The sequence below is a fragment of the Hetaerina americana genome, unplaced genomic scaffold (genome assembly GCF_022747635.1).
Source record: "Hetaerina americana unplaced genomic scaffold, ioHetAmer1.1.p SCAF_19, whole genome shotgun sequence".
Classification (NCBI taxonomy): Eukaryota; Metazoa; Arthropoda; class Insecta; order Odonata; family Calopterygidae; genus Hetaerina; species Hetaerina americana.
In genome coordinates, this window is record NW_027286752.1 from 3,183,321 (window position 1) to 3,207,799 (window position 24,479).

At 36.8% G+C, this 24,479-nt stretch overlaps 1 protein-coding gene across 2 annotated transcripts in view; it reads left to right on the top strand.

Annotated features, from left to right (window-relative positions):
- Nucleotides 1-1,636: 1,636 nt before the first annotated feature.
- The window catches only part of LOC139687318 (uncharacterized), a 49,008-nt gene continuing 26,165 nt past the window's right edge, over nt 1,637-24,479 (top strand). For both annotated transcript variants that reach the window (XM_071584473.1, XM_071584474.1), the window contains exons 1-13: nt 1,637-1,938; nt 2,085-2,357; nt 2,532-2,645; nt 2,796-2,980; nt 3,464-3,587; nt 4,674-4,795; nt 6,325-6,448; nt 9,763-9,923; nt 10,163-10,205; nt 11,435-11,511; nt 12,516-12,582; nt 15,096-15,169; nt 21,119-21,237. In XM_071584473.1, coding sequence (XP_071440574.1) covers nt 1,936-1,938; nt 2,085-2,357; nt 2,532-2,645; nt 2,796-2,980; nt 3,464-3,587; nt 4,674-4,795; nt 6,325-6,448; nt 9,763-9,923; nt 10,163-10,205; nt 11,435-11,511; nt 12,516-12,582; nt 15,096-15,169; nt 21,119-21,237 — 1,486 coding nt within the window. In that variant the 5' untranslated portion in view covers nt 1,637-1,935. The remainder of the gene's footprint in view (nt 1,939-2,084; nt 2,358-2,531; nt 2,646-2,795; nt 2,981-3,463; nt 3,588-4,673; nt 4,796-6,324; nt 6,449-9,762; nt 9,924-10,162; nt 10,206-11,434; nt 11,512-12,515; nt 12,583-15,095; nt 15,170-21,118; nt 21,238-24,479) is intronic.

Below are 24,479 nucleotides of genomic sequence, written 5' to 3' on the forward strand. Positions count from 1 at the left end.
ACAAATATGTTGGATGCCTTCCATATCAAATAGTTATCTTTTCTAGGTGGATTTCAACTTAGGAAATAGGAAAGGGTCATCTGCAGCATCGTCTGAATAGTATGGTGGCTGGGGAATCGCCGGTGGGCTGTTTATGGTCAAATACTCTGTCAGAATTGATGATGTGCGAGTTGTCGTGATGAAAGTACCAAGACTTGTTTTCCCACATTTGTGGCCTCTTCCGCAACATGGCGTGTCTTAACCTTCTCATAACCCATATATGCATCCTGCTCATTCACTGTTAGTCCTTTTGGGACATTTTCATAAGGAATAATCCCTTCCCATTCTAAGAAAACGAACAACATCTCCTTCACGCTCGATCGCGGCATCAAAGAGCTTTCTTGGGTCGTGGGGAAGATGGCCCCTTTCACTGTGAGGACTGGGCTTTGGTTTCTATATCATAACCGTGAACCCAGGTTTCGTCGCCTGTGACGATTGTTTTTAAGATGTGTCGGTAGTCTCGTTTGAACGATCGAGCAGTTCCTGGCTGATGTCAAGACGTTTTTGCCTCTGTTCATCCGTTAACACTCGCGGCATAAATAAGGACGCGACGTGTTTCTTGCCCAAGATTTCTGTTAAAATGGAGAAACACGATCCAATACTAATGATAACTTCATTAGCCATCTGCCTCACACTCAAACATAATTTTTGCACGCACTAAATCATTCACACTGTTGACGTGGACGTCATTTGTAGACGTCGATGGTCGTCCACTTCTCGGTTCTTCCAGCCAGGAAGCGGTTTGTCGATCGAAAAAACTGATTCCTGACTCGTAGATTCATTCCTGAATGCCTCTGGAACCTTAACGTATGTGGCAGTGGCACTTATCCCGAGGTTAAATCAAAATTCAATGCACACGTGCCTCTTTTCCACACCATCATTCTCACCGACACATGAATTTCTGCAGCGAGCGTGTGCAACCTCGGGCAAGAATAGCTGTTGCGAGGAGGCAAGTCGAGGTAGGTCTACGAGCAAGCCGATGTTTACTCCTCAGAGATGCCGCTAGTGGGCAACACCTCACTAATTGTCATCCGTAAAGCAGCTCACGCGTAGAAAGACAAATCTCTCATCTTTTTTGTGCAGGTCATGTAGAGGGTGTGATCCGCATTTCAACATCGGGGCCATTTGTCACTATTAATTAGTACATATTTTAGTAACAGTCAGCCTCATGGTCATTATATTCGCTAACAAAATATGATGGGGTTGCAGATACGGTTCCATGGAGGGAGCGAATCCCACTAAAGAATGTCCTGCTATCTTATCGTGTTTTCGTTTATTGGCTTTGAGTTTATTGTCATGGTTTAATCATCGTTTGGCACACTCAAGCATTAGCTATCACTAAATTATAGTTACGTCGTAGTACGTGTGGATTGGTCAATTGTTTTCTTTTATCTAAAAATTCGAATCTAACTAATCATGTTGGTGTGCCAGCTATTAATATATCGAATGTTATGATATGGTAAAAACAACGGAGGATTTCCTCTGCCAAGGGTCTTATAAGTTCAGTCATTAATTAACTGAACTGGGTTCCTATTGGATTTGGCAGTGATTTTTTATGATTAGCTCTCGATGAAAGTGTTTTGTACCTTACAGTGACAGTAAATATTTGAACGTTGGCTACTCTGGACACTAATCATATCATGAAATGAAGCGACAGAAGCGCGCTGAAGATTACGAAGTGAGAACTCGCGACCATTTCGACGTAGTGTTTGAATTAGCTTATTACTAATCTCACACAGTCACTCCGTAAAACTTAGTATTCTTAAAGACGTTGAATTTATGAATGCCGATGTACGTGACGGTGTAAAATTTAATGCGATTCAGTTAATGAGACTGTAATAAAGGAGGTAGATTTTATTTTGTGTCGCGCTTTGTGTGTGCGGAAAACCATAAATAATGGTGAGTGGAAGTAATAACAAGTATTTGTGGCTTACATGATGTATTAGCTGTATTGTACAGGTCAATACTCAGTCGTAAAATGTTCAAAATTATGGTTCGAAAGCAAAAATCAAATTTAAAATGTTTTTTCTCCTGCTTAATTTTAGATGGGCGATGAATCATTCAATTCAACAAGTGATGCCAGGAGTGAGCAAATTGTGGCCAGCATGGTGAAAACCGGAGTTTTGGATATATCCTTTATGAATAATAAAAAAGTGCCAGAGATCCAGAAAATGGGTGCTTCACAACCATCCAGAACGAACGAAAATTTGAAGGGAGGTGAGGCAGCTACATACCGTGAAGAAGGCATTTTTATGGACATGGTTAAGACAATAACTGATGGTGAAAGTCGTGTTTTAAATCATGAAGAAATATCAAAGGTATTTTTTTCAGGCTACGTTGCCCAAACCCCCATGGAGAGTTAAATTTTTTTGCCGTATTTTCTATTTATGTATTCAAACTTGAAGAAACGAAGATTATTTATGTGAGTTCAATTACTGTAGAAATAGTGATGGAACAGTGGAAGTAATGATGAAATAATAATTATATTTCAGTACCTATACAGTCTCCTGGGAGAGGCATCGAGAGCTTTGGTTTCAGGAAATTTCAGGTTATCATTGAGTAAGCACAAAGAAGTTTTGGACTTGTTACAGGAAAATCCTACGCATGTATGTTGATGTATAAACACATGTCACTTAAATAATAATGATAAATATTACGTTTATGTGTCATATACCTACATTTATTACTTCATGCTTGAATAGTATGTATTATTTGCCTCTTCCATGTGAAATCTGTATAATGGCAATTATTTACAGGTGTTCGAAAAAGTCACAGATTACATTTGGCTTAAATATGCCTATGTAATTAGTCTCATTGAAGTTAATAATTACTCGAGCCTTATAAATGCTGTAAACTATCTACAGGAACTAAAGTTGGCATTGTATGCAGAAATGCCAACATATCATTATGCTGTGGCGAAATTGCTTCTAAAATTTAATAGGTATGTGGCCCTTGTTGTAAAATTAGTCCATGCTTGTATTTATTTTTTAAGTAATTATTAATACTTGAATTATTACTGTTGGCGTTTATTTCCCTCATTGTCCTGGTGCCTAATTAGATTTGGTAAAATAGAAATGTGTGAAATAGTGAATACAGAAATATATATTGTAGCCTATATAGTAGATAGACGTTATAATTCGTGTGTATTAAATGGGAAAATTAGAACTACATGGAAATTGCTTGCCAAGATGTTTACAGTCATTAGTGATGTACATACTTGATATACTTGTCGTTTCTGCATGATCTCCGAAGGGGTTGAGGGAAGTTGTCTTAATATTATTCATTTGGGTTTTTTCCTTGTCTGTTTACATGATTTTGAAAGAGTTCAGATTTTATATACAATTTTAAGTTAAAAAAAATAAATCTTGTAAAGGACTACCTGAAATTAATGTTTTGGTTATTGTGTCCTTTTGTATAACTAAAGGTTTCACTTGGCTGAGGAGGAAATACAAAAATGCCGTGATGCAATGGTTGGACATGATTTCAAGGAACAGTTTTGGTTTGGTACTGAGGAAGTCATTAAAGAAGCCAGTCAGAAAGGTCTAGAGGTTTGTAATAAATTTCAGGTGTAAACTATGTAGACATTGGACTAGAATTGACATATCTTTTAGTGATCCTCTGAAAAGCTTTATGTAGTATTTAGCATGTAAATAATACATGTAGGCACTGACATGGTAGATTCAGACATGGAAATATACCCTTAGTATTGTAACTTTATAGTCATTACAGGTGAAAATAATGTTAATGACTTCATGGTAAAATCTAATCAGGATTATAATTTTTTTCAAAAATGTACAATATTTTTAAAGGAAAGATTTCAGAATTTTGCACATTCTATTATCAATGTCCGTCACTCAATTGGTTTAATGATGGACTTCATATATATCAAATGAAACTTGGTGTTGAATTTCAATGTTCACAAAAAGCTATAACATAATGGGTGGGAAAGCCCTGTGCTTTTCAAGTGACACATGAATGGATACAAATTGGGCAGTCGCCCTTGGGCTCATGTAAATTAGAGGAAAATAACAAATCATGGAAATTCTCGATTTAGTTTGAGGGGAATAGCTGGGATTTGGGGATAAGTATTTTTCATAAGCATATTTGACATCATAATCCATAATTATCAGTATCAACAATAACAATTTTTATTACTACTAATTAGATGGGAAAACATGTAATATTACATTCACATTTTTTTTACTTTTTAGTAAACTGATTTTATTTTAATAGTTTGTATATAAACGTGGAATTAAATACAGTGAGTGTTCTTTGAAAAACGTTTAAATCATTTTAGTTTTTCAGTAGCTACCTTCCATTAATTGGAGCTTATTTCAGTTATGTAACTGAAGGAAGAGTTGTGGTGTTTTTGTCCCTCTTCTTATGGTAATGCCTGGAGAACAATTCATTCACCATCTAACATTCAATGGCCAACTTATGACCCATATTCCACCCTCATTAGTCTTGGGAAGTGAATTTCTAAACTTCCTGCCCTTAGTTCAAGAGAAAAAATTCTTCTTCTCTTAAACTAATGTATATTAATTTCTTAAATATTTCTTTCTCTTAAGTAAAATATGTTTAAAATAGGAATAATTGGGTTGGTTGGAAGTTAACTTGTTATTGTTCCTTTGCAGAACTATCTGGAAGAGTTATCTACATTTTGTAGATTTGATCGACTACCAGATGCTACATGTAAATTTGATAGTTGTATGTCGGCAAATTCACATCCATACCCCTCTAGAGAGATATTTCACAGGTAAGATATGAAAAAATAAGCATTATTTTGAAAGTGAATGCGACAAGCATTTTCAACTATCAGGAGTGGTCATTTTTTATTAAATAAGTTATGATAACTTTTTATTTTCTATTAACTGCAACTATGGATCCAGTGTTGGTTGTATTGTATCAAATTCAGGCCACCGGCGAATTTCATTGTATTAACTTTGTAACTGGATCGGTTATTTGCTCTCTAAATTCCAGTTTATAATTTGAAATTACGTTGTTTCGTTTGCGCAATATAATTACGATCTTCAGTTGTTATTGAGCAAGTAAAACGTGGTGTAATGATAATTCGTATTTTTACTTACTTAATCATACCAGGAAAATCGTGTAATTGGTTATACACGCGTCATGTTACAGAGTGCGATCACACGCTTCTTATAAGTGGTAAAGTTGCAGTATTTTTCTCTCGATGGCTACTTTTTACTTGTAGAGTTTAAGATTTAGTCGAACCAAAATGCGTTGAAGGAAGGGATGAATCAGGTCGTGATGAGTTATTAATTGTATGCATTTGAAACATCGAATGTTTTAAAATTAGATAAATTATTATTAATTTGATAAGATGTATGATCCCATAGTGATATCTAATTGAAACTTGAGGAGTTGTCGTAAAGGTCCGATAAACAACGTACATGTTTTCAGATTATCACAAAAACTACGTCTCAAAATTATTTGTCAATGTGTTAATTTCGTTTAATCCTCTTTGTGAAAAATCATGTTAATATCTATTCCAAGGGCTTAAACATGAGGCCTTCTAATCATATTTCAACTATATTCTTAATTATCGGGTCATTTGTTTTGAGCTTTCCATAGCCGTAGCTAAAAATGATAAGCGAAAAAAATCTGAAAATTATGAATCAATCTATCTGAATATACGACCCCAATTCTGAGCTTGATAAAGTTTGTTGATGGTGAAGTAATGAGCATGGTTTATTTTATGTGGAAGAAGTAGGCAGTACCTAATTATGGAACTCGTTTTTGTCATGTTGAAATGGCACTATATTAAAAGTTTTGAAACAATGTTTGGCCATTAGTGTTAATGATAATTTGTTCCCCATAAGTTAAACCAATTGATCTTGATGGACAAGATTGGTATTGGACCCTTCGCCTGAACCTGGAAAGAAAAAGTAATGTTTTGAATCAGAGCAAAGTACATTGAGAAATTATCTGATGCCAAGACTTTTTCATTACATTCAGTGCAGTTTAATCAAATAATTACACCAATCTTCTTCTAATAATTCCCGGAAGGTAAGTAGTAACCAAGTACATGTGTTATTGCAATTGAAACTAGCATATGCTTACACTGGATGTATAACTACTTTTTGCATGCGTAACTGCAACTGTTAGTCTATATCATGAACTGGTATCAGTATTACTTCCAGCAGCAACAGGTTGTCATCACTGTAATATTGTAGCCTTAATCAATTGGTTTTTCTTTCCTGAAGTTTAAAATGTTCATGGTTTAAACCAGCAATAGGATAATCATGCTAATACTCTTCATTTCAGTGATCCTGATTTCAAGGGATATGTGGTACTTATTTGTCAAGAAGGTTGCAACGTGCATTACCATCCTTCATGCTGGAAAAACATAAAGGAATCCTTAACCAATTATGATAAATTGTCAGATAAGGTTTGTGATTATTGTTAAGATGTGTTGAGTAAACGGTAAATGTGCATTATATTAGTGCCTAATTTATGATGATGCTAAAAGCCAAGAGGTTAGTTTTTCCATGTGACTGTGAATTATCAAGTTGATTAGCTTGACTTTGCTTCTAAACAAACGGCAAATGGGAATATCTAGTTGAAATACGTCACATTGGGAACTTATTTTGAATTAAGGTTGCTTGATTATTTCCGAAGAAATGCATCTTATTGGCAGTTAAGGAGCTTAGGGCTCAATCCCTAGCCATGTCAATGGCTTTTTTAAATGTGGATTTCCATATGCTTTACATAAAGTTGGCAACTTTATTCATTTCTAATTTCCCCACAGTCGTTGATTTAGGGTAGTAGAGGATCCCTGGGTAAGAGTTGGTGCAATTCGTTCTTACCGAAAAAATTTACTCAGTACATTCTTTTATAATTTTGTTATGGTTAACTTATTTCTATAGCATTCATTGGAATATGAAATTATACGGGCATGTAATGGAGCTCACATATTTGATGAATGATAATGAGTATTGCATTGGGGAGATAAGGAAAAGAGTTTCATTCATGAAAGGAGCCTTTACCAAGATATGGGAATTAATGATTGGGGTTAAATGGAAAGCAGTAAGAAAATATGATTGAGGTATGTACTGAGTTAAGAGTAGAAGGGAGAAAATTAAATGGTTTAAGGCAAGCTTCCTTATGGTTTGGGGAAGGGGTTGTTGGCTCATTGTGGCTGTAAAAGTTCTTCTGGTGGTTTGTAAGGTGTCTTTCAAGTGGTAAATTTTAACTGCAGTAAATTCTCAATTTTCCATGACCAAGATTGGTGAAGGGTGCTGAGAACACTGGGAAATATGGATAGTCTACTGATTAGGCTTTTTCTGGGTTTCATAGGTCTTGCACCATCTAGATAAATAAACGTAGAAAATGCCACCAGCCACTAGTTCCTAATTTCGATAGCATTTTATGACGGGGAATCTAGGGGACCCATTTTGGCTGCCCTGAAATTATACAAACCAAGATACCTGGTGCCAGCCAAAAGGGGACATGGTTTGTAGGGTCACAAAATTGAGAAAAATATCAGAAATGTACCTATGTTGAAGGGCATTAAAACAGTTAGCCACAAAAAGAAATTGGTATGGTACACAGTGTTGTTGAAATGGACTCACTTTTATTCTTAAATTTATTTAAAATGAAAACAACTAATTGTGATCAATTAATTAAATAATGTTATAACCCTTAATTTTCACTTCCATTTAGCACATAGCTAATTTTACATTTTTAACTGTTTAAAACTCTGCCAGGGCTTTTTTGACCAATCAAAAACAGTAGAAGTCGACAGGCATTTCATTCTTACGGTTAATGTGACATTATGAGTTGGCTTTTGATAAAATTTCTCTTTATTCTCATTCTGCTGGCTGATGTATGGAGATGAGAAGTGACACCTGATAATGACTTCTATAAATACCCCCTCCATGAAGAATATCCTGCTCTATAATCTTGGACACTCCTTTTATCTGCTCCTTGTTGATGGTTATTATTTCAGTTTTGAAAGTAAAATGAGCTTAAATGCAAGATGAATTTTAGTTCAAAATAAGACTTTCATTCAGAAAACTGTTGAGGCCTTCAAAATTCATCCCTGATCTGTGATTTAGAATAGTAGCTTTGTCGTAGTAGGCAGTAATGGTGTACCATTTCTATAAATATGCCTTTATTCATTATGCTTTAACTCCAATCCACTTTTAATCCCACCTTTTTCGTCCCGCAAAGTACTATATCATTTGGTGAAATTAATATCTGTTTTGAGCCAATTCTACTGCCAGCATATATATAATTGTGTATGTTATGTAGGGTATATATTGAATATTTTTCCCTCTTCCCTTCCTCTCCCTTATCTTTCATTTTCTTTTACTCATTCTACCTGCTGCTTGCACCCCCTGCCATACACCATTTTGGTGGATCGCAGGGTAAAAACGTTGATGTAGAACTCTGTTTAATTTATCAGCCTAGGCTGGGCTACCAAGATTAGAGTAAATTAGTTACAGTAAATTTTGTTGGAAATTAGGCAATAGGCATGGGATTAGATAGGACAAGGATCCATTGCATTCTTTGCTCATCAGCTTAGCCTAAGGAAATGGCAAGTACCATGGAAATGTCTGCCAGCTAGAATGGAAATAATTAGTAGTGAAATGTTTAAGTCAGATATATGGATGATGGAACCTCAGTAGCCTAGTCTGTCTGTCTGAGAAATAACTTAAATGAAAGAATCAAGTACATTGCTGAACCAATGTAATTTGAAGATAAAAAAAAGATAGGCAATGAGATCAAAGTAAAGTGTGTTTCTGAGATAAGATCATAGTAGAAGTTGCAGTGTACATTTGAGCTTTTAGAGCAGTTCATATATATCCACAGTATTTCAAATTGAATTGGGAATGATGATAAAGGCATAGGGAGAAGAATTAAGAACCTACAAGAGGAATTTTTTATGAAGAGAAGGGAGTTAATTGATGACTGAGCACTGGATGAAGATGTTAGAAAATGATCCATGAACTTATTGGTAATAAGTATAAGATCAATTGTTTCAGAATTGTAGTCTTTGGAGAAAGTTGTTGTGTGTACCTTGGAAACTGGGCCATCCATCACTTGAGACACTGAACAAACCCTCTTTTGAGGTGCTTCCCATTTAGCATCAACTCCTGGTGAACAGCTGTTTATTTTGCTCAGCTGCATGTTTGTTTTTTTATAACCAAGTGTGAGGCTGTATGTCTGGGCTATATGCTGGGGCTTTCTGCCCTTATGATGACTCTTGATTATGGGATTAGAAGATTTTGGGTGATTGATTAGGAAGTAGGTCAATTAAAGATCAAGCATGTAAACATATAGCCTATTACTAATCAATTGAAAAATGAGCTTAAAAATAATGGAGTTACCATAAAATTTTTCATAGGAATGAAGTCTGATGAATAAATTCAATGAACTTTTGATGTTGTCGAATGAATGTTATAGGTTTGGTTGTAAGAGCAGTGCTGGAGTATCTCGTTCTTGTTCCCTCCCAAATTGGGGTTTATCAAATCTGTATCCATTCGTTAAGGCTGATTTAGTGAAGAATTACTTATTTGAATTGCCAGTTATGTTAAATAATGAATGAGACAAAATTCTGACTTGTTTTTATTCAACAAAGGAAAGGGGGGGGGGAAGGTTCATGTATATAGTACTTTTATGTGTGGTAGAATTTTTTAAATTAAAAGGCAGTGCCCGCCGCTTCAAGACTTGTTAAGTGATTTAATGACTTTATTGTAGGAATGTCTTGGTAAGCCATGCTTGACTCCGGACTGCAAAAATAGCACTGGTGAGCCATCTGTGATACAAAAGATTGAAATTTATGGGTCTGATGGCAATATTAAGAGCCAGTGTGTTCATGATCTTGCAGCTGAAATCAAGCAAAAAGAAATTGCTTTAAAGTAAGTTGGTTGCTTTTAAGGTGTAATTAAGGAGTGTTTAATATGTTTGTAAGTAATTTAAATCTTCATTTTATGGAGATTTTGCTTTGACATCGGTATGAATGGTTTATTTATATTGCACATTGATTAAGGAATTTCACTGAAAGAGAGTTTTTTTGTTGTACACAGTAAAATTTCATATTGTGATTCAAATTAAAATATTATGTACAAATTACATGTAATATTTCTTTTTTTTACAGAAGAAGGCAAAGGCTAATATCTGATGAACATAAGCATGATAAAGTAAGTAAATATTTCATCCTTATCTTTATTTATTTAATTTTAATTTCAGAGTTTAGTTTAAGTGTATAGTTTTTAATGAAAAAAGTTGATTTTTCTGAATATTGGTGAAACATTTGCTCTGGGTGATTCTTTTATGTAGTTGATTTAATGATTTTTAACTAACCCACAGGCTGTGTTCAAAACTTATCTTGGGAATATTGGTTGTGCTCTTTTAATTACTGATCAAATGCTGTCATTATAAAATTCCACAAAATGGGAAAAAAATTTTATCTAGATTTACTAGGGTTTCTCTTCATTGGTTTTTACAGTTTGATGACAATTAAAAGGTGGTACTCAAATATATTTCTACTTAGCACCTTAGATTTTGGGTTATACAAATGATAGTTTTAACCAAATATGCTTATAAATATTTAAATTCTGGATAATTATTGCTTAGGTTGACCTGAATCTCATTACAATTATGTAATAGCGTACATTTATAATTGTGAGTTCATAATCTAGGGCTTACTACAGAATATCCTGCAATATTTTTTTGTGTGTATCCTTTCTTATTTTCCTTGTGTTTACCACGATTATTCATTCATCATAGCAAATACTTCTCCCGTATCATTTACACTTCATCATGAACCTATGCTACAGCAGGCATCCTCTTCTCATTTAAAGATGTATGCTGCAGCATAGGTATTTAAGAAAGAAAGCTGCTATCGGCAATTTTTTTCCTGAATACATTCTATAATTCATAATTTTCAATTCGGTATTTTCCTGAGTGTGTACTTAATCCCAAATCTTCTCACATGAAGGATGGACATTTCAGGTCTAGATATCTAGTGTCAGCAATGTGGTCATGATGTCTTATCATCTGCTTGTGAACTGAAATAAAATAGAAGTGGATATCTATGTTTGCTTTGGATACAAACTTTCTTCTGAGTATGATGGGGAGTGGGAATTTCAAAGATGTTTCCTTATATCACTTAGCGGTCATTGGAATAGGGTAGATTCCTTTGCTTTTGGATTACATTGTAGTAAAATTTTTCTCATTAGCTCTTATAACAATAGTTTTGTGAAGTAATACCCATGGAAAATTCAAATTCATGTTGCTTAGGGTTGGATTAAACCTGGGGAGTGATGTGTGGGCATGTGTACATGCAAGTAGTTTGATCATGTTAACCTTAATCACAGGTGACCCAAATATATGATTTAATGCCAACTTCTCCTGTTATTTCTTTCAGCTTAGTGGTAAAGGCAAGCAGAAAGCAAAGAAGGTTCCAGAGCATAGTCAGTCTAACGAAGTGTTGGATGTTCGAATGTAAGTTCATATCGCTTTATTTGCCATTAAAGAGTATTAAATGATTGAAGAGTGTTTTCAGTCAATTTTTCAAAGATTGTGCATCACATCTGAGAGTACTGAACGAGCATTTGAGAAGTTAATTAGGTTTAGTCTTGCACTATGAAACTTCCTACCTACCATTGCACCACATTTTTGTCTCAAACCATTTGGTACATAAATTCTTCCTTGAGCGGGAGTACCATGGTTGATTAAATCTTTTATGATAAGAATAATTTTTATCACTATCAGTTGAGGTCCACAGATATTCTCACTTCTTTTCAAATTTGATTTCTTGAATTCAAGCGACATAAAAACAAGTAAGAAGGTATTGTTGCATGTTTAGCATTGAACAAGAAGTCGAAAACATAAGTAGAGAAAGGCACAACTTAATATGAAGAAATCTCTTTGCCTTAAGTGGGATTTTGTTGTGGTGAACCATCAAGTTTTTAAACTTGTTTTCATATATTCAGTATGTATCCATGAATGTGTTTGATAAAATTTAAAAGTTTTGAATAATCGATGGTATAAAATTTTTACTTTTAGCATTTTAACATTGTATTAAATCAGGATACATGCTGGTTAAAATTATGTCACCAAACCTTTGTTGTCAAAAGTCTTTGAACATTTCTTAAAAAAATTAAACTGATTTGCTGATACAAACAAATTGGAAATAGTCCATAATGTCTACTCTGGTGCATGGGAAAAAGTGCAACTTGGGGTTTGGTAAATTGTCAGAGTTGAATAATTCATAAATGTAGCCATAAGTTCATTGAGCAATTTTTAAGTATCATAGAAATGAACAAAATTAAGCCCCATGGCAAACTAGGATGAAGAGAATATGTGTCTTCATGTGGTTTAATAGCATGCATATAATTATTAGTTTTTGAAGAATTCCACTGCCATGAAAATACTTGTTGTTAAGAGAGACCTACAATTCAAGATAATTAGTTAAATAATTAATAATTTTTCTATTTTTTTTACAGGAAAAATCAACCTTTAAAGGAGAATAAACATCTAAAAATAACTGGAGGTGTGAATGTGAAGAAAAATGTAAGTCAATAAAAATCATTATGTTAGTTCTTTTTATGTTCAATTTACCCTAAGGTCTTATTTGCAGGAAAGGAATGAGGAAATATGTTAGCCAATATGTCTATTATAATACTTACTTATGAACAATGTTCATTGTTGACAGAAATTTAAGCACAACTCCGAGGTGTCGTAGGGCCATTTTTCACCGTTAAGCAATAAAAAGTCAAATTGATTAAAAGTGGGATACCTTAGAGTTCAGCCATTTAAATTAATTTCTCAAGTATAATTATCTTAACAGGGTTTCCAAAGTAAAAAAAAATTAATATTTCATGATAAAACATAAACACAGTAATCAACCCGAAGGTCGGTTTAGTAGGTGATGGTAGAGATCACCCAGTACTAAGCCCAATACGGTGTGTGAAAATTCACACATCAGGGTAGGGGGGCCAGTTCCTTTCCCTCTGCCGGTTATGGTTTCCCAGGAAGACCTGGTACCCGAAAAATCACTTAAGCTTGGGTGGAGCTGCAGGTGCCAAGAGTGCCTTGCTCGGGAATAGAACCTGGGACCCTCCGGTCAGCCGTCCAACGCTCTACCCACTGGACTACCGCGACCCACTGTTTCAAGATATGTTATTCCAATTCAGTTAAAGTTATTACCAATTCTGGGGAGATTTGTTATGAAATGGTTTTAAATAAACTGCAAATCGCTGGTTTTGTACCCCCTTAAAAATCAGGATTTGAAACTCTAAATTTAGTTACGGTTTCAAGATAATAATTTCTCCTTGGGAAGGTAAAGTTATATTTCAGATTACACTTCTACCTTAGAATTAATACTGAGGTGAACCGTATCTCACGATGTTAAGTACACTGTGGAGTAGAGGTATTACCCAGTGAATACCACCAGTGTGAATGGACTAAAATGGCACACGACTACACTTAATCCTATTGTAATAAAAATCATATGTTTGGTGAAAAACCGAGGCATTTTGTCAATCATGCAAATTACACCATAATACACCTAAATGGTATTTGTTGAAGTGAGGCATCAGTTGATAAAATCTGATGTTATACCACTTTTTGCCATCTCTTATGCAGTCTTAATCTCTTCTCCTTGTCTGATTTTCGCTTAAGGATGTAATAAATAATAACAGCTTTATTGAAATGACAGCTATGATTAGTTGGGTCTCAAGGCCATAAGATTCTAGATTCGATAAATATTCAAAATTATGAGACAATTGATGATAACTCTTTAAGTAAAATAGAAAAGTTATATACAGTGGTCAGAGGTGCAATCATAATAATATAAAGGTGCCGTTAGGTAGACCTCTTGTGCAAAATTGATAGAAGATAAGCCATGCATGAAAAATGTGGAATTAAAGATCTTTCCACGGTTTTTGTAGAATTGTCCAAGGGCCAGGATTAAGGAAAACATGAGAGCATGCACTTGTATAATGTATAAAATTGCCACTTAACTTTCTATGTCACCTTGCCTAGGATTGCTTGGCTGTGAATTTTGTGTGTGTGTTAGCATGACTTCTCGTGCTTCTCAATCTGGTTACATGGTCAACCTTAATTATTGGTTCTTTCTTCTAGGCATTATCTCAGAAAAATTATTTTTTATATTCACTAATCTTCTTTTGAATTATCATTTTTTAAACATTTGTCACTCTCTGACATGTTTAATGTTATAACTCTTACCACCTCGGGTTGGTCGAGTGGTTTGGGTGAAAGATTTACAGTCTTAAGGTGAATGGGATTCCTTCGTGCGGGATGACTTACAGCTTAAATAGATAAAACTGGGAGATGAAGGCAGATCAAATCAAAGTCAGATTTAACGATATTGGGTTGTATATGCCAAGGAAAAGCTATGTTGGGGTCCTTTCTCCTCTATTTCTCTTTTCTCTTAGTTGATTCCCTCTTTTAAAGTTCTGCATCCATGCATACTCATGGGAATTTGGATGTTTTGAGGCAGTTGCATACTAAAAAGCTTTAAGGAATTTCAGTATATTGCGCTAATCCTTCTCAAAATTCTAATTTTTACACAGGAATTGGGTATTCAAGGAATTTTGAATCTATGCTACCAGATATGCAGTTTTATTGAACAGATTTTTTCAGCTGTATTTAATATTCTATTATTTTGACCAATTTACTTTGAAACCTTGTGAATATCGAAGATTCATGCTTCCTAGTTGACAGAATCTACCAGAATTGGCTTCCTACCTGCTAGTGAATTCAGCAGGCCAATCTTTCAGAACCAACCATTCTACTCCCACTGAGTGTGCTAGAGTTTTCACTTATTCTTTGACTGGAGCCGCATGCATGCACAAGGACAAATATGGAAAAAAACAAAATCAACTGAAAGGCCGTTCCATTTAATGAACATAATATGACTTGAATCAGAAAGTTCACTATTACCAATGTAACCCTAAACTAACTATCCAAAAATGAATTGTTTGTAATCATTGCTTTCATATGAATGATAAATTAAATTCTGAATACTGTTATAAATAACATAGTTTGATGTTACTTTCCAGATGCCTGCTCAGGAGAAGGACAGTAGTTCTCTGGAAATGAATAATCTCACCGATCTGGATGAATTTGTACGCTCGTAAGTTAACCAACATTTTTCATTAAAATACTCTTTTTAGGCAATCTGCATTAAATGCATTGAATTGAGGAGTATTTGTAAGTGATCTAAAAAGTGTTTGTCATCCCAGGTTGTTAATTTTGATTAGTGTTGTTGAGATTTTTTTGCAACAATATCGGAGTGTCAAAATAAGCCTTGATGGAAAGGAAACAAACTATGCAAATTTCACTTGAATAGAGATTTATTCACGACCCAGGTTTCAAACACTTAATGTCATCTTCAGGTGACTATACAGTTACATATCCTATATATATAACAAGCAATGGGGTATAGGGGTTTAGGAGCGGAGGAGAAGGGAAGAGGGAGGGGTGAGAGGGGGGGAGAGGGAAAAGAGTGTAGAGGGAGGTTTGAGAGAGAAAGGGGTGTTTGGGTTGGGTAAGGAGAGAGAAGGAGGAAAACGGGGGGGGGGTTGGGGAAGAAAGGGAGGGAGGGAGGGTTCTGGTAGAGGATGGGAGGGGGGGGAAGGTCCACGAGCCGAAAATTCCGCTGTGTCCTGTGAGTCATAGTCGGTCACTGGTGTCGTTGGCTGGGCGTTGACCGGTTGGGCTTGGTGGCTTTTAGGTAACGTCCTCATTACCTGGCTTGGTTTCCAAGCCAGGTCAGCGTTGGAAGGGCCTCCTGCGGGGGAGGCCAGCGTACCGGGAGGAAAAGGGGGGGGGGGGAAAGGGAAATTCCGTCTCCTCCTCATCAGCGTCTTACATTGGGTAGTCCCATGGACTCAAAGGGAATGGAAATAAATGGGGAGTGGGATGGGAGAATTTGGTCGTTAACCAGTAACGTCTTTCTTCGGGAATGCTGGACGATTTCCAACGCTTCGAGGGCGTCCAGTCTCCTCTCCTTATCTTCGAAGTGCAAAATTTCTGGAGCGAAATTGCTATAATGTCCATATTCAAGGAGATGCCTGGCGAACAAAGAATGATCCTTAATGATACATTAAATACCGGATTGCGTCCCTGAACATCTTTTTTAATAATCAGTGCCTTAAGTTAGGTGTTACGCCTAAATATGTGTGCATCAAGACATCCTCGACATCCCCGTCGGCTAGACATGCAGTGAAGTTTGCAGAGAAAGCATGGGTCCGAAGCGAGCTGAGTGTATGGTTTGGGAAGAGAAAAGCCATATCCCATTATCTTTTTCTCCTACATGGGGAATTAGGCGCAAAATTACACCAAGTGGAATTAGACATTCTCCTAGAATATACATGCACCCGAGCAAGTGAAACAGCATATAATAAGTTCAACACCATCAAGTCCAAGCTGACCAGACTTCAACTCGTCCAAAGGAAAATAAGCACCCCGGTCCATCCAGCAGCCGAGAAAACGGACTTCGAGTTTTACCCCAGAGTCGTTAGCCTGTCATCTTATCAGTTCCCACCAAAAGAATAGGAACTCTTAAACAAAGGTATGAAGTTTGCTCCACATCTACCTCTGACCCAACACGCTGCCAAAAACCTCGCAGTGGACTGTGAAATTGCATTAAGACTAGAAAACTACGGCACTAAGCAACTGGTGGCAGAATCTCTTAAAAATCACTTCCAATTGCCCCCGAATAATAAGTGCAACACCGAATCCCGTCTAGACACCCTCAGACACCTCAAGGAGTCGATTAAGAGTGAAAACCTTATAATCACTAAAGCCGACAAAGGTAGCTCGCTTGTTGTCCTGTCAAAAACCGAGTACGTTCTCAAGTGCCAAAGTTTCATCTCGGACAACGATTTCGTGGAACTATCGAAAGACCCCACCAAATCTTTTCAAACATCCGCAAAACTAGCGATCAACTCGTGCGATGGGTTGTTTAGTGAAAGGGAAAAATGCTTTTGATTCAGAGGAACCCCCTACCCCCACGGCTCTACGGCTTGATTAAAACCCACAAGCCCACAATGCCGATTAGACCGGTTGTCTCTTCCCTGTCTTCACCTACTCACAAACTAGCCTCCAAGTTGAACCACATTATAAGAGAACACTCAACGTTCTCTTCCAACCACAGCATCAAAAATTCGGTGGAACTAACCGAAAAACTAAGAGCCATCTCAGTGCCCCCAAATTCCAAACTAATCTCCTTTGACGCCAAGAACTTATTTGCCAGTGTTCCAAAACAAGAGGTCCTACAGCTAGTGAGGAATCATCTGGAAAAAGCCGCTACCAACCCAGTAATTTCCGAAGAAATTCATTCCCTGACCGAACTGTGCCTCAACCAAAGTTATTTCCGCTTTAATGGTGCGTTCTATAACCAAACGGAAGGACTAGCCATGGGATCATCACTATCCCCCCTTTTGGCAGAAATGTTCATGACCGATTTTGAAGAAAGACTTCTCAGCTCTGATAACAAACTCTTAAGCAACATTTTCTATTGGTTTAGGTATGTGGATGACGTCCTTTGCTGCTGGACGGGCACCACGAGACAGATTGATAAATTTCTAATTTTGCTTAACTCCCTTCATGAAAGAATTAATTTCACAGTGGAAAATGACAACGGGAGACGCATCAATTTCCTAGATTTGACCATTGAGATCAACAACGGTAGGCATCAATTCTCCATTTTCCGGAAACCTACCAGCACAGACGAAATCATCCCGGCTGACTCCTGCCACCAATTCTCTCAGAAAACCGCCACCCTATATGCAGCCATTAACAGACTAATCAGAATCCCCATGTCAAAATCCACCTATGAACACGAACTCTGTGTGATCAAGTGCATCGCTTCCACGAATGGATACTCCTCCAACTTAGTAGAGAAAATTCTTAGAAAAGCCCTCCATAAGCTTGCAGTTTCGGAAACTTCCGCCCTTGAGTTAAGTGACAAACCAAAACAGTGGCGCAAAATGACCTTTCTGGGAAAAATATCGTACGCGGCTGCCAAAAAAATCCCAGTGGACAAATACCGTATCGCCTACGCTACTCCATCCACGCTAGGCAAACAGTTAATCAACGCCAAAGATGATGTACCCGACCGGAAAAAGAGTGGCGTCTATCGGTTAAAATGTAACGACTGCCCAGCCATGTACATCGGGATGACTATTCGGAGCCTTGAAATAAGAACGGATGAACACCGGAAGTGCTTCGAAGCGGGCAAGGATCATTCTTTGTTCGCCAGGCATCTCCTTGAATATGGACATTATAGCAATTTCGCTCCAGAAATTTTGCACTTCGAAGATAAGGAGAGGAGACTGGACGCCCTCGAAGCGTTGGAAATCGTCCAGCATTCCCGAAGAAAGACGTTACTGGTTAACGACCAAATTCTCCCATCCCACTCCCCATTTATTTCCATTCCCTTTGAGTCCATGGGACTACCCAATGTAAGACGCTGATGAGGAGGAGACGGAATTTCCCTTTCCCCCCCCCCTTTTCCTCCCGGTACGCTGGCCTCCCCCGCAGGAGGCCCTTCCAACGCCGACCCTTGGAAACCAAGCCAGGTAATGAGGACGTTACCTAAAAGCCACCAAGCCCAACCGGTCAACGCCCAGCCAACGACACCAGTGACCGACTATGACTCACAGGACACAGCGGAATTTTCGGCTCGTGGACCTTCCCCCCCCTACCATCCTCTACCAGAACCCTCCCTCCCTCCCTTTCTTCCCCAACCCCCCCCGTTTTCCTCCTTCTCTCTCCTTACCCAACCCAAACACCCCTTTCTCTCTCAAACCTCCCTCTACACTCTTTTCCCTCTCGCCCCTCCCTCTTCCCTTCTCCTCCGCTCCTAAACCCCTACCCCCCCCCCATTGCTTGTCATATATATAGGATATGTAACTGTATAGTCACCTGAAGATGACATTAAGTGTTTGAAACCCGGGTCGTGAATAAATCTCTATTCAAGTGAAATTTGCATAGTTTGTTTCCTTTCCATCATGGATAAATTTCACAGGGTTAACCCTAATACCGTTCGGTTTGTTAAAATAAGCCTTGTCCGAAATTTGAACCCCGGATCCCTTGAGGTCCGGCCAAGTGCTTGGGATCCCGGTCAAGGCAAATGATTTTTACACTCTGAAATTGTTGAATTGTAATCCTCATTTAGTGGATGACTCTAAGTAACTGTAGCGGCATCTACCCTAGTTTCTTGGAATTTTTGTAAGGTAAAAACAGCCTAATTGTTTAAAGTAAGCTTTAACCTCATGGACTGCGGTGCATTATGCTTGACTACGAATGCCTGTGTATTGTTCAGTACTTCTGTGACATTTGCAGTATTTCGTCACTACATCTTGTTCCTTTAAAGCCCCCAAGATTTCTGAGTTTAAGAGGACACCTCAATGGCTTTACTGGCTAATGCACTCTGCCATATATTGAGGGATCCAGGTTCGAATCCCGGTCTAGGTGAATGATTTTTACACTTTGAAATCGTTGCATTGCAATGTATATTAGTGAATTACTCCATTAAAAGTCACTGTTGCAACATGTCCTGCAGTTTCTTCAATTTTAAATTTCGACTGCAGAGAAAAATAATCACTCTAAAGATCTCATAATATGTGACCTTTTATATAATCATGTATTAACTAATTCAAATGACTTAAGGAATATTATAGTCATATAAAATTGTTTACAATTGATCTAATAATAGTAACCATAAAGTTAAAAAATTTAATTTCTTATTGACTTGAAATGATTTATAGCATTATGTAATGATAGTGTAAGTTTTAAGCATAGCATATGTTATCATGCCATCTTTTTATCGCATTTATGTGAATACCCTTGAAGGTAATTACAGTGGAACCTAGTGCAATGAGCATAATTCCTTTCACAATCTTTCTTGAAAAGCAAAACACTTGTTTAGTCAAATGAACAACTTTTCGCTAATAAAAAAATGTAAAATATGATAGTGCTTTCCATGCCAAAAATTATATTTTGTACTAAGTTGATTCATAGAAAATCATGTACATGTTTAGGATTGTGAAAAGTCACGCACTTGAGTTATTTTCATGACCATTATTTTAGCGCGTAATGTGAATTATTTGCTATGTAAGGTGGTCATTCAGCAAGGCTCTGCTGTATTACATATGGACAAAGTTAAAGGTATCCCATTCATTTATTTTTGTAAATATTGACATCAGTGACGAAACCGCAGATTTGAATGTCACCTTATAGCGACCATAAGTGACCAGGAATAAGAAACAAAAGGGATGACACGAATGAAAATTTGTAGCATTAAGTTTCTTATTTACAACCTTTTTTTACCTGGGAAGCTGTAAGTATTTCAAAGGTTGGGCAACAGACTAAATTGACATTTTTTCTTTTTATCAGTTCAATCCTCCTCATCACTGCTCCTGAGGGTTCAGATTATTCCATAAGTGTTTCATCTGGAAATGCATTTTTGAGCAGTGCTAGTCCGTCTTAGTAAGATTTAATCATATGAATGTTATTCTCTAATTTGGAGGCTTATCTGAAATTTTTATGGGCTTCAAAGAAATAAGATGTGATGATGAAATATCATGCATACATCACAGGTATTTGTAGTCATGGGCATTGCGCCGCAGTCTATGATGTTGAAGCCACCTATAGAGACGAGGATGTTTTACCTTTGGCAAGGTCAAAGAAATGACAGAAAATGTATGTGGTAACTTTTAACGGAGTAAACTGGTAATGTGCATAGCAAATGAAATAATTTAAAAGTGTAACCATCATTCGCCTTGACATTTGACACTACATTTTGTTCCATCAAGTCCATTGTTTCTGTATATCATTCATTCTGTATTTTAAGAGTTAATCATGAAAGATGTATCCTTTCCTTGTATAGCCATGACAACTTCCTTTTGGGCCACAATGACCTTGTATCAGAAGTCATTTAAGTAATTGTATTCCTCAAACTTCAGGGAATATTCAATTTTTTAGTGTAGGTATTGTTAGCACTAAATAAAGCACTAGTAAACTGTTGAAATTTGTACTAACATTCATTAATATGTGTTATAAATTCTTTTTTAAGGTATTTCATGATGTTGTTGACTACATTAGGCCCATTGTCAAAACAGAGAGTGGAAGATGAAGTAGTAAAATTTAATGCAGTCTTCCCACCAATGGCTGGACTAATAACGAAGAATGGTGGTAAGTAACAACCACAAAGCATTGTAATGCAACAATTTCAGAGTGTAAAAATCTTTCGCCTTGACTGGGATCCCAGTCAAGGCGAATGATTTTTACACTCTGAAATTGTTGCATTGAAATGCACATTAGCGGATGACTCCGTTAAAAGTTACTGTTGCGGTATCTCCCGCAATTTCTTTGGAATTTGACAAAGCATTGTAATATGATAAATACGTAAATGACGACATCTACCATATGTGAATATGATTATAAGATGAATAAAGTATATTATTATTATTATTATTATTATATGCTGTAATTAGAGTGAAGCCTTGCACAATGAGTATAATTCATTCCAGAATCTCTCTTATGGTTAATCACTCATTCATTGAAACAATTTTCCGATATAAATTAATGTAAAATATGGTGGTGAATTATGCCAAAAAAATTAAGCATTGTACTAGATTAATTCAAAGAAAATTATGTATGCACTGATTAAGATTGCAGGTCGTCTTAATTTTTTCTTCTATTGCGGAATGAACTAATTTTAAATGCAAACTCGATTAGTGAAAATGAAATAGAATCTAAATAATGAGTTTTGGTTTAATTCAATAATTAATTTAGATTCATGAAGTCACAAATGAAGTTCTATGCTCTCTTTGATTCGGCATTCACTTCTTCATATCTCGCAATGTCATGGATGCTGGTTCTTATCTTAAATTTTGAACCACCCACACCCTGCCTTAAACACTTCTTCCTTTTGTCCTCTTACTTTATCGTTGTAACTTCTTAATGATGTTGGCAAAACTTTGTTTCACACACTTTTGCCGTTTTGTAAATGATATTCTCTTTAATAGTGTCATATTGTAACTGCTTTTCGTTCATCCAAATGAGAAGCAATCTTGTTGAAAATACAAGTATTGGAATGTAACCGTTGTGCAGATATTCATGACATTCCCTTTGAACCATGTACATGGTCCATTATGAAAGAAATGTGCAAGGTATTATTGTGATGTGTCCTTCCATGGCAGCACAGTAAAACTGGTTGGGAAATGTGGTGGGGGGGTCTGCCCTTCCAACGCAGCCGGTTGCCAATTTGCTCGGAGCAGCCCGCTTGGAAAGACGTGCCTCTGCATGAAGTGTGTTTTTTGATTTATAATATGGCGCGATCGAGCATTTGCTTGAACAACGATACGCCATCATGTTTTGCGTGCAGCTTGGAAAGAATGACACTGAAATATTGGAGATGCTTCAAGAGATCTCAAGGATGACCGTATTTCAAGGTCACAATCCTGGGTCACAAAAATGTGAATTGTGTTTTCAAAGCTTAGCGTTCCGATGGTTGATTGAGCATCCATTAAATGGCTTACAATCTACACATCTACATTTGTGGTGCATGGGATAGTGACGGCAGATCTGGAAATGCTCACGGTCTGCGTAAAGCTTGTGGCGAAAGTGTTGAAAGGAGACAACTAAGAACTTTGAGTTTTGCACTGTCAAGAATTGTTGGATTTGATTAAAAATAAGCCGGAATTTCATAACCCTGTCATAACCAGAGATGAATCCTGGATGTTTGACTCAGAATCGAAAAGACCGAGCAGTTAGTGGTGCACAAAATCATCCCCTGGCCCCAAGAAAGCGCAAATGAACAAGTCCTGCATCAAGACAATGCTCATTGTCTTCTTTGACGTCTGAGTAATTTTGAGTTTGGACGGCAGGTAGAAACTGTCAACTCAACATTTTACCTGGAGGTGCTCTAGGGATTGAAACGTAGGGTTGCGTGCTTGACAGCTGGCATCAAAGACTCAGTCAAGTGCCATGGTGACGATGCCCCCAGCCACACGTCCTTCATCATCACCAGATTCCTGGGCCAAAGCACCGCCCCCCCAGCCCCTAGCTGACTTGCTTCTGTGTGACTTTTCTTTCGTTTCCCTGACTGAAGAGCTGTAAGATAAGCATTGGGAGACTGGAAAACATTCAAACACATGTTATAACGTTCCTGAGAGACATTCCCGTCAAGGAGTTTCAGGGTGCCTAACAGGCGTGGCTGAAAGGTCTCAGAAAGTGTATTGAAGGCAGGAGAGAGTATTTGAAGAATTTTAAGCATTTGAATATGTGCAATCAATAATTTTTTTCCCCAGAGAATGCAAATTACTTTCATAGTGGACTTAGTATCTCTTAAATCTTGTCCTCTTTCTTGAGGATAATGCAGAAAACTAATTTTGACCAATTTAAGTGCTTACTAGATCTGGCGAGCTCCCACTATGTTCCTCCATTTTCAATGACTTTAATTTCTGATGTTATTTTTATTCTCTAATGAATTTCTTCTATGGATATTTCTTTAGGGGCATTTTTAGAACTATACATAAAGTATTATTAAACCTTGCACCTAAAAATCACAAATAATGTATGAACAAAAGATGGACATCACTATTAACTCTAAGATGGCGGAATGAGTGCCTAGCACAAACTGAACTAGCGGGCATACAATCATTCTTGGAATTCTTCTCTACTCGTCACTTGTCATTTGAGAAGTCATTTGTTATGTGAAAATTCACTCATCAAGTGAGTCATTTTTGGTTGAAATATTTTAGCCTGAAATATTTGTGCTTGTAATGTGAATTATTTGCTATGTGAGGTTCTTGTTAAGCAAAGTTTCCCTTTAATAGAACAAAATGATTGTGCTCTTGCACGAGTGTTTTCTCACTAAGGAGCATGCTCTGAGAAAGACAACATTAACCCTCTTAGTGCGGCGGGCCGATATATCGGCTTTCGTATCCCTGGCGAAAAGTGCGTTGGGGCGATATATCGGCTCTTGCGTAGGCTTTTGTTTAAATCGTTGTAACTTATGGTTTTTTCTTTAATAATTTATGGTTTTTGTGCTATCGATAGGTTGAATTCCATAGAATTACGTAACTAATTTTTTAATTTTTTATTAGCAATTTTAAATGCTTTTAAAAAAGTATAATTCTTACTGTAATTTTTCGTTCAGTTTTGTACATGTCGGGAAGCTCTGCCTAATTGTTTGCTCGTTTTTTTTTCTGAGTGGTCTTTCCACTATGAAAAGCCACTGAAAGGCTACTTATCTGTTTTCATTTGTAATCTCTTGAGTGTTTTGTGGTGTTGTGGTGTTGATATATACCTGCTTATTCAGACTTTGTTGAGACAATGGAAATGAGAGCACTGCTTTGTAAACATTTTGGTTTCTCTTGCTGTCCAGTCGTATCTAATCAATTGCGCCCTGTGTAATGGATTACATTGTC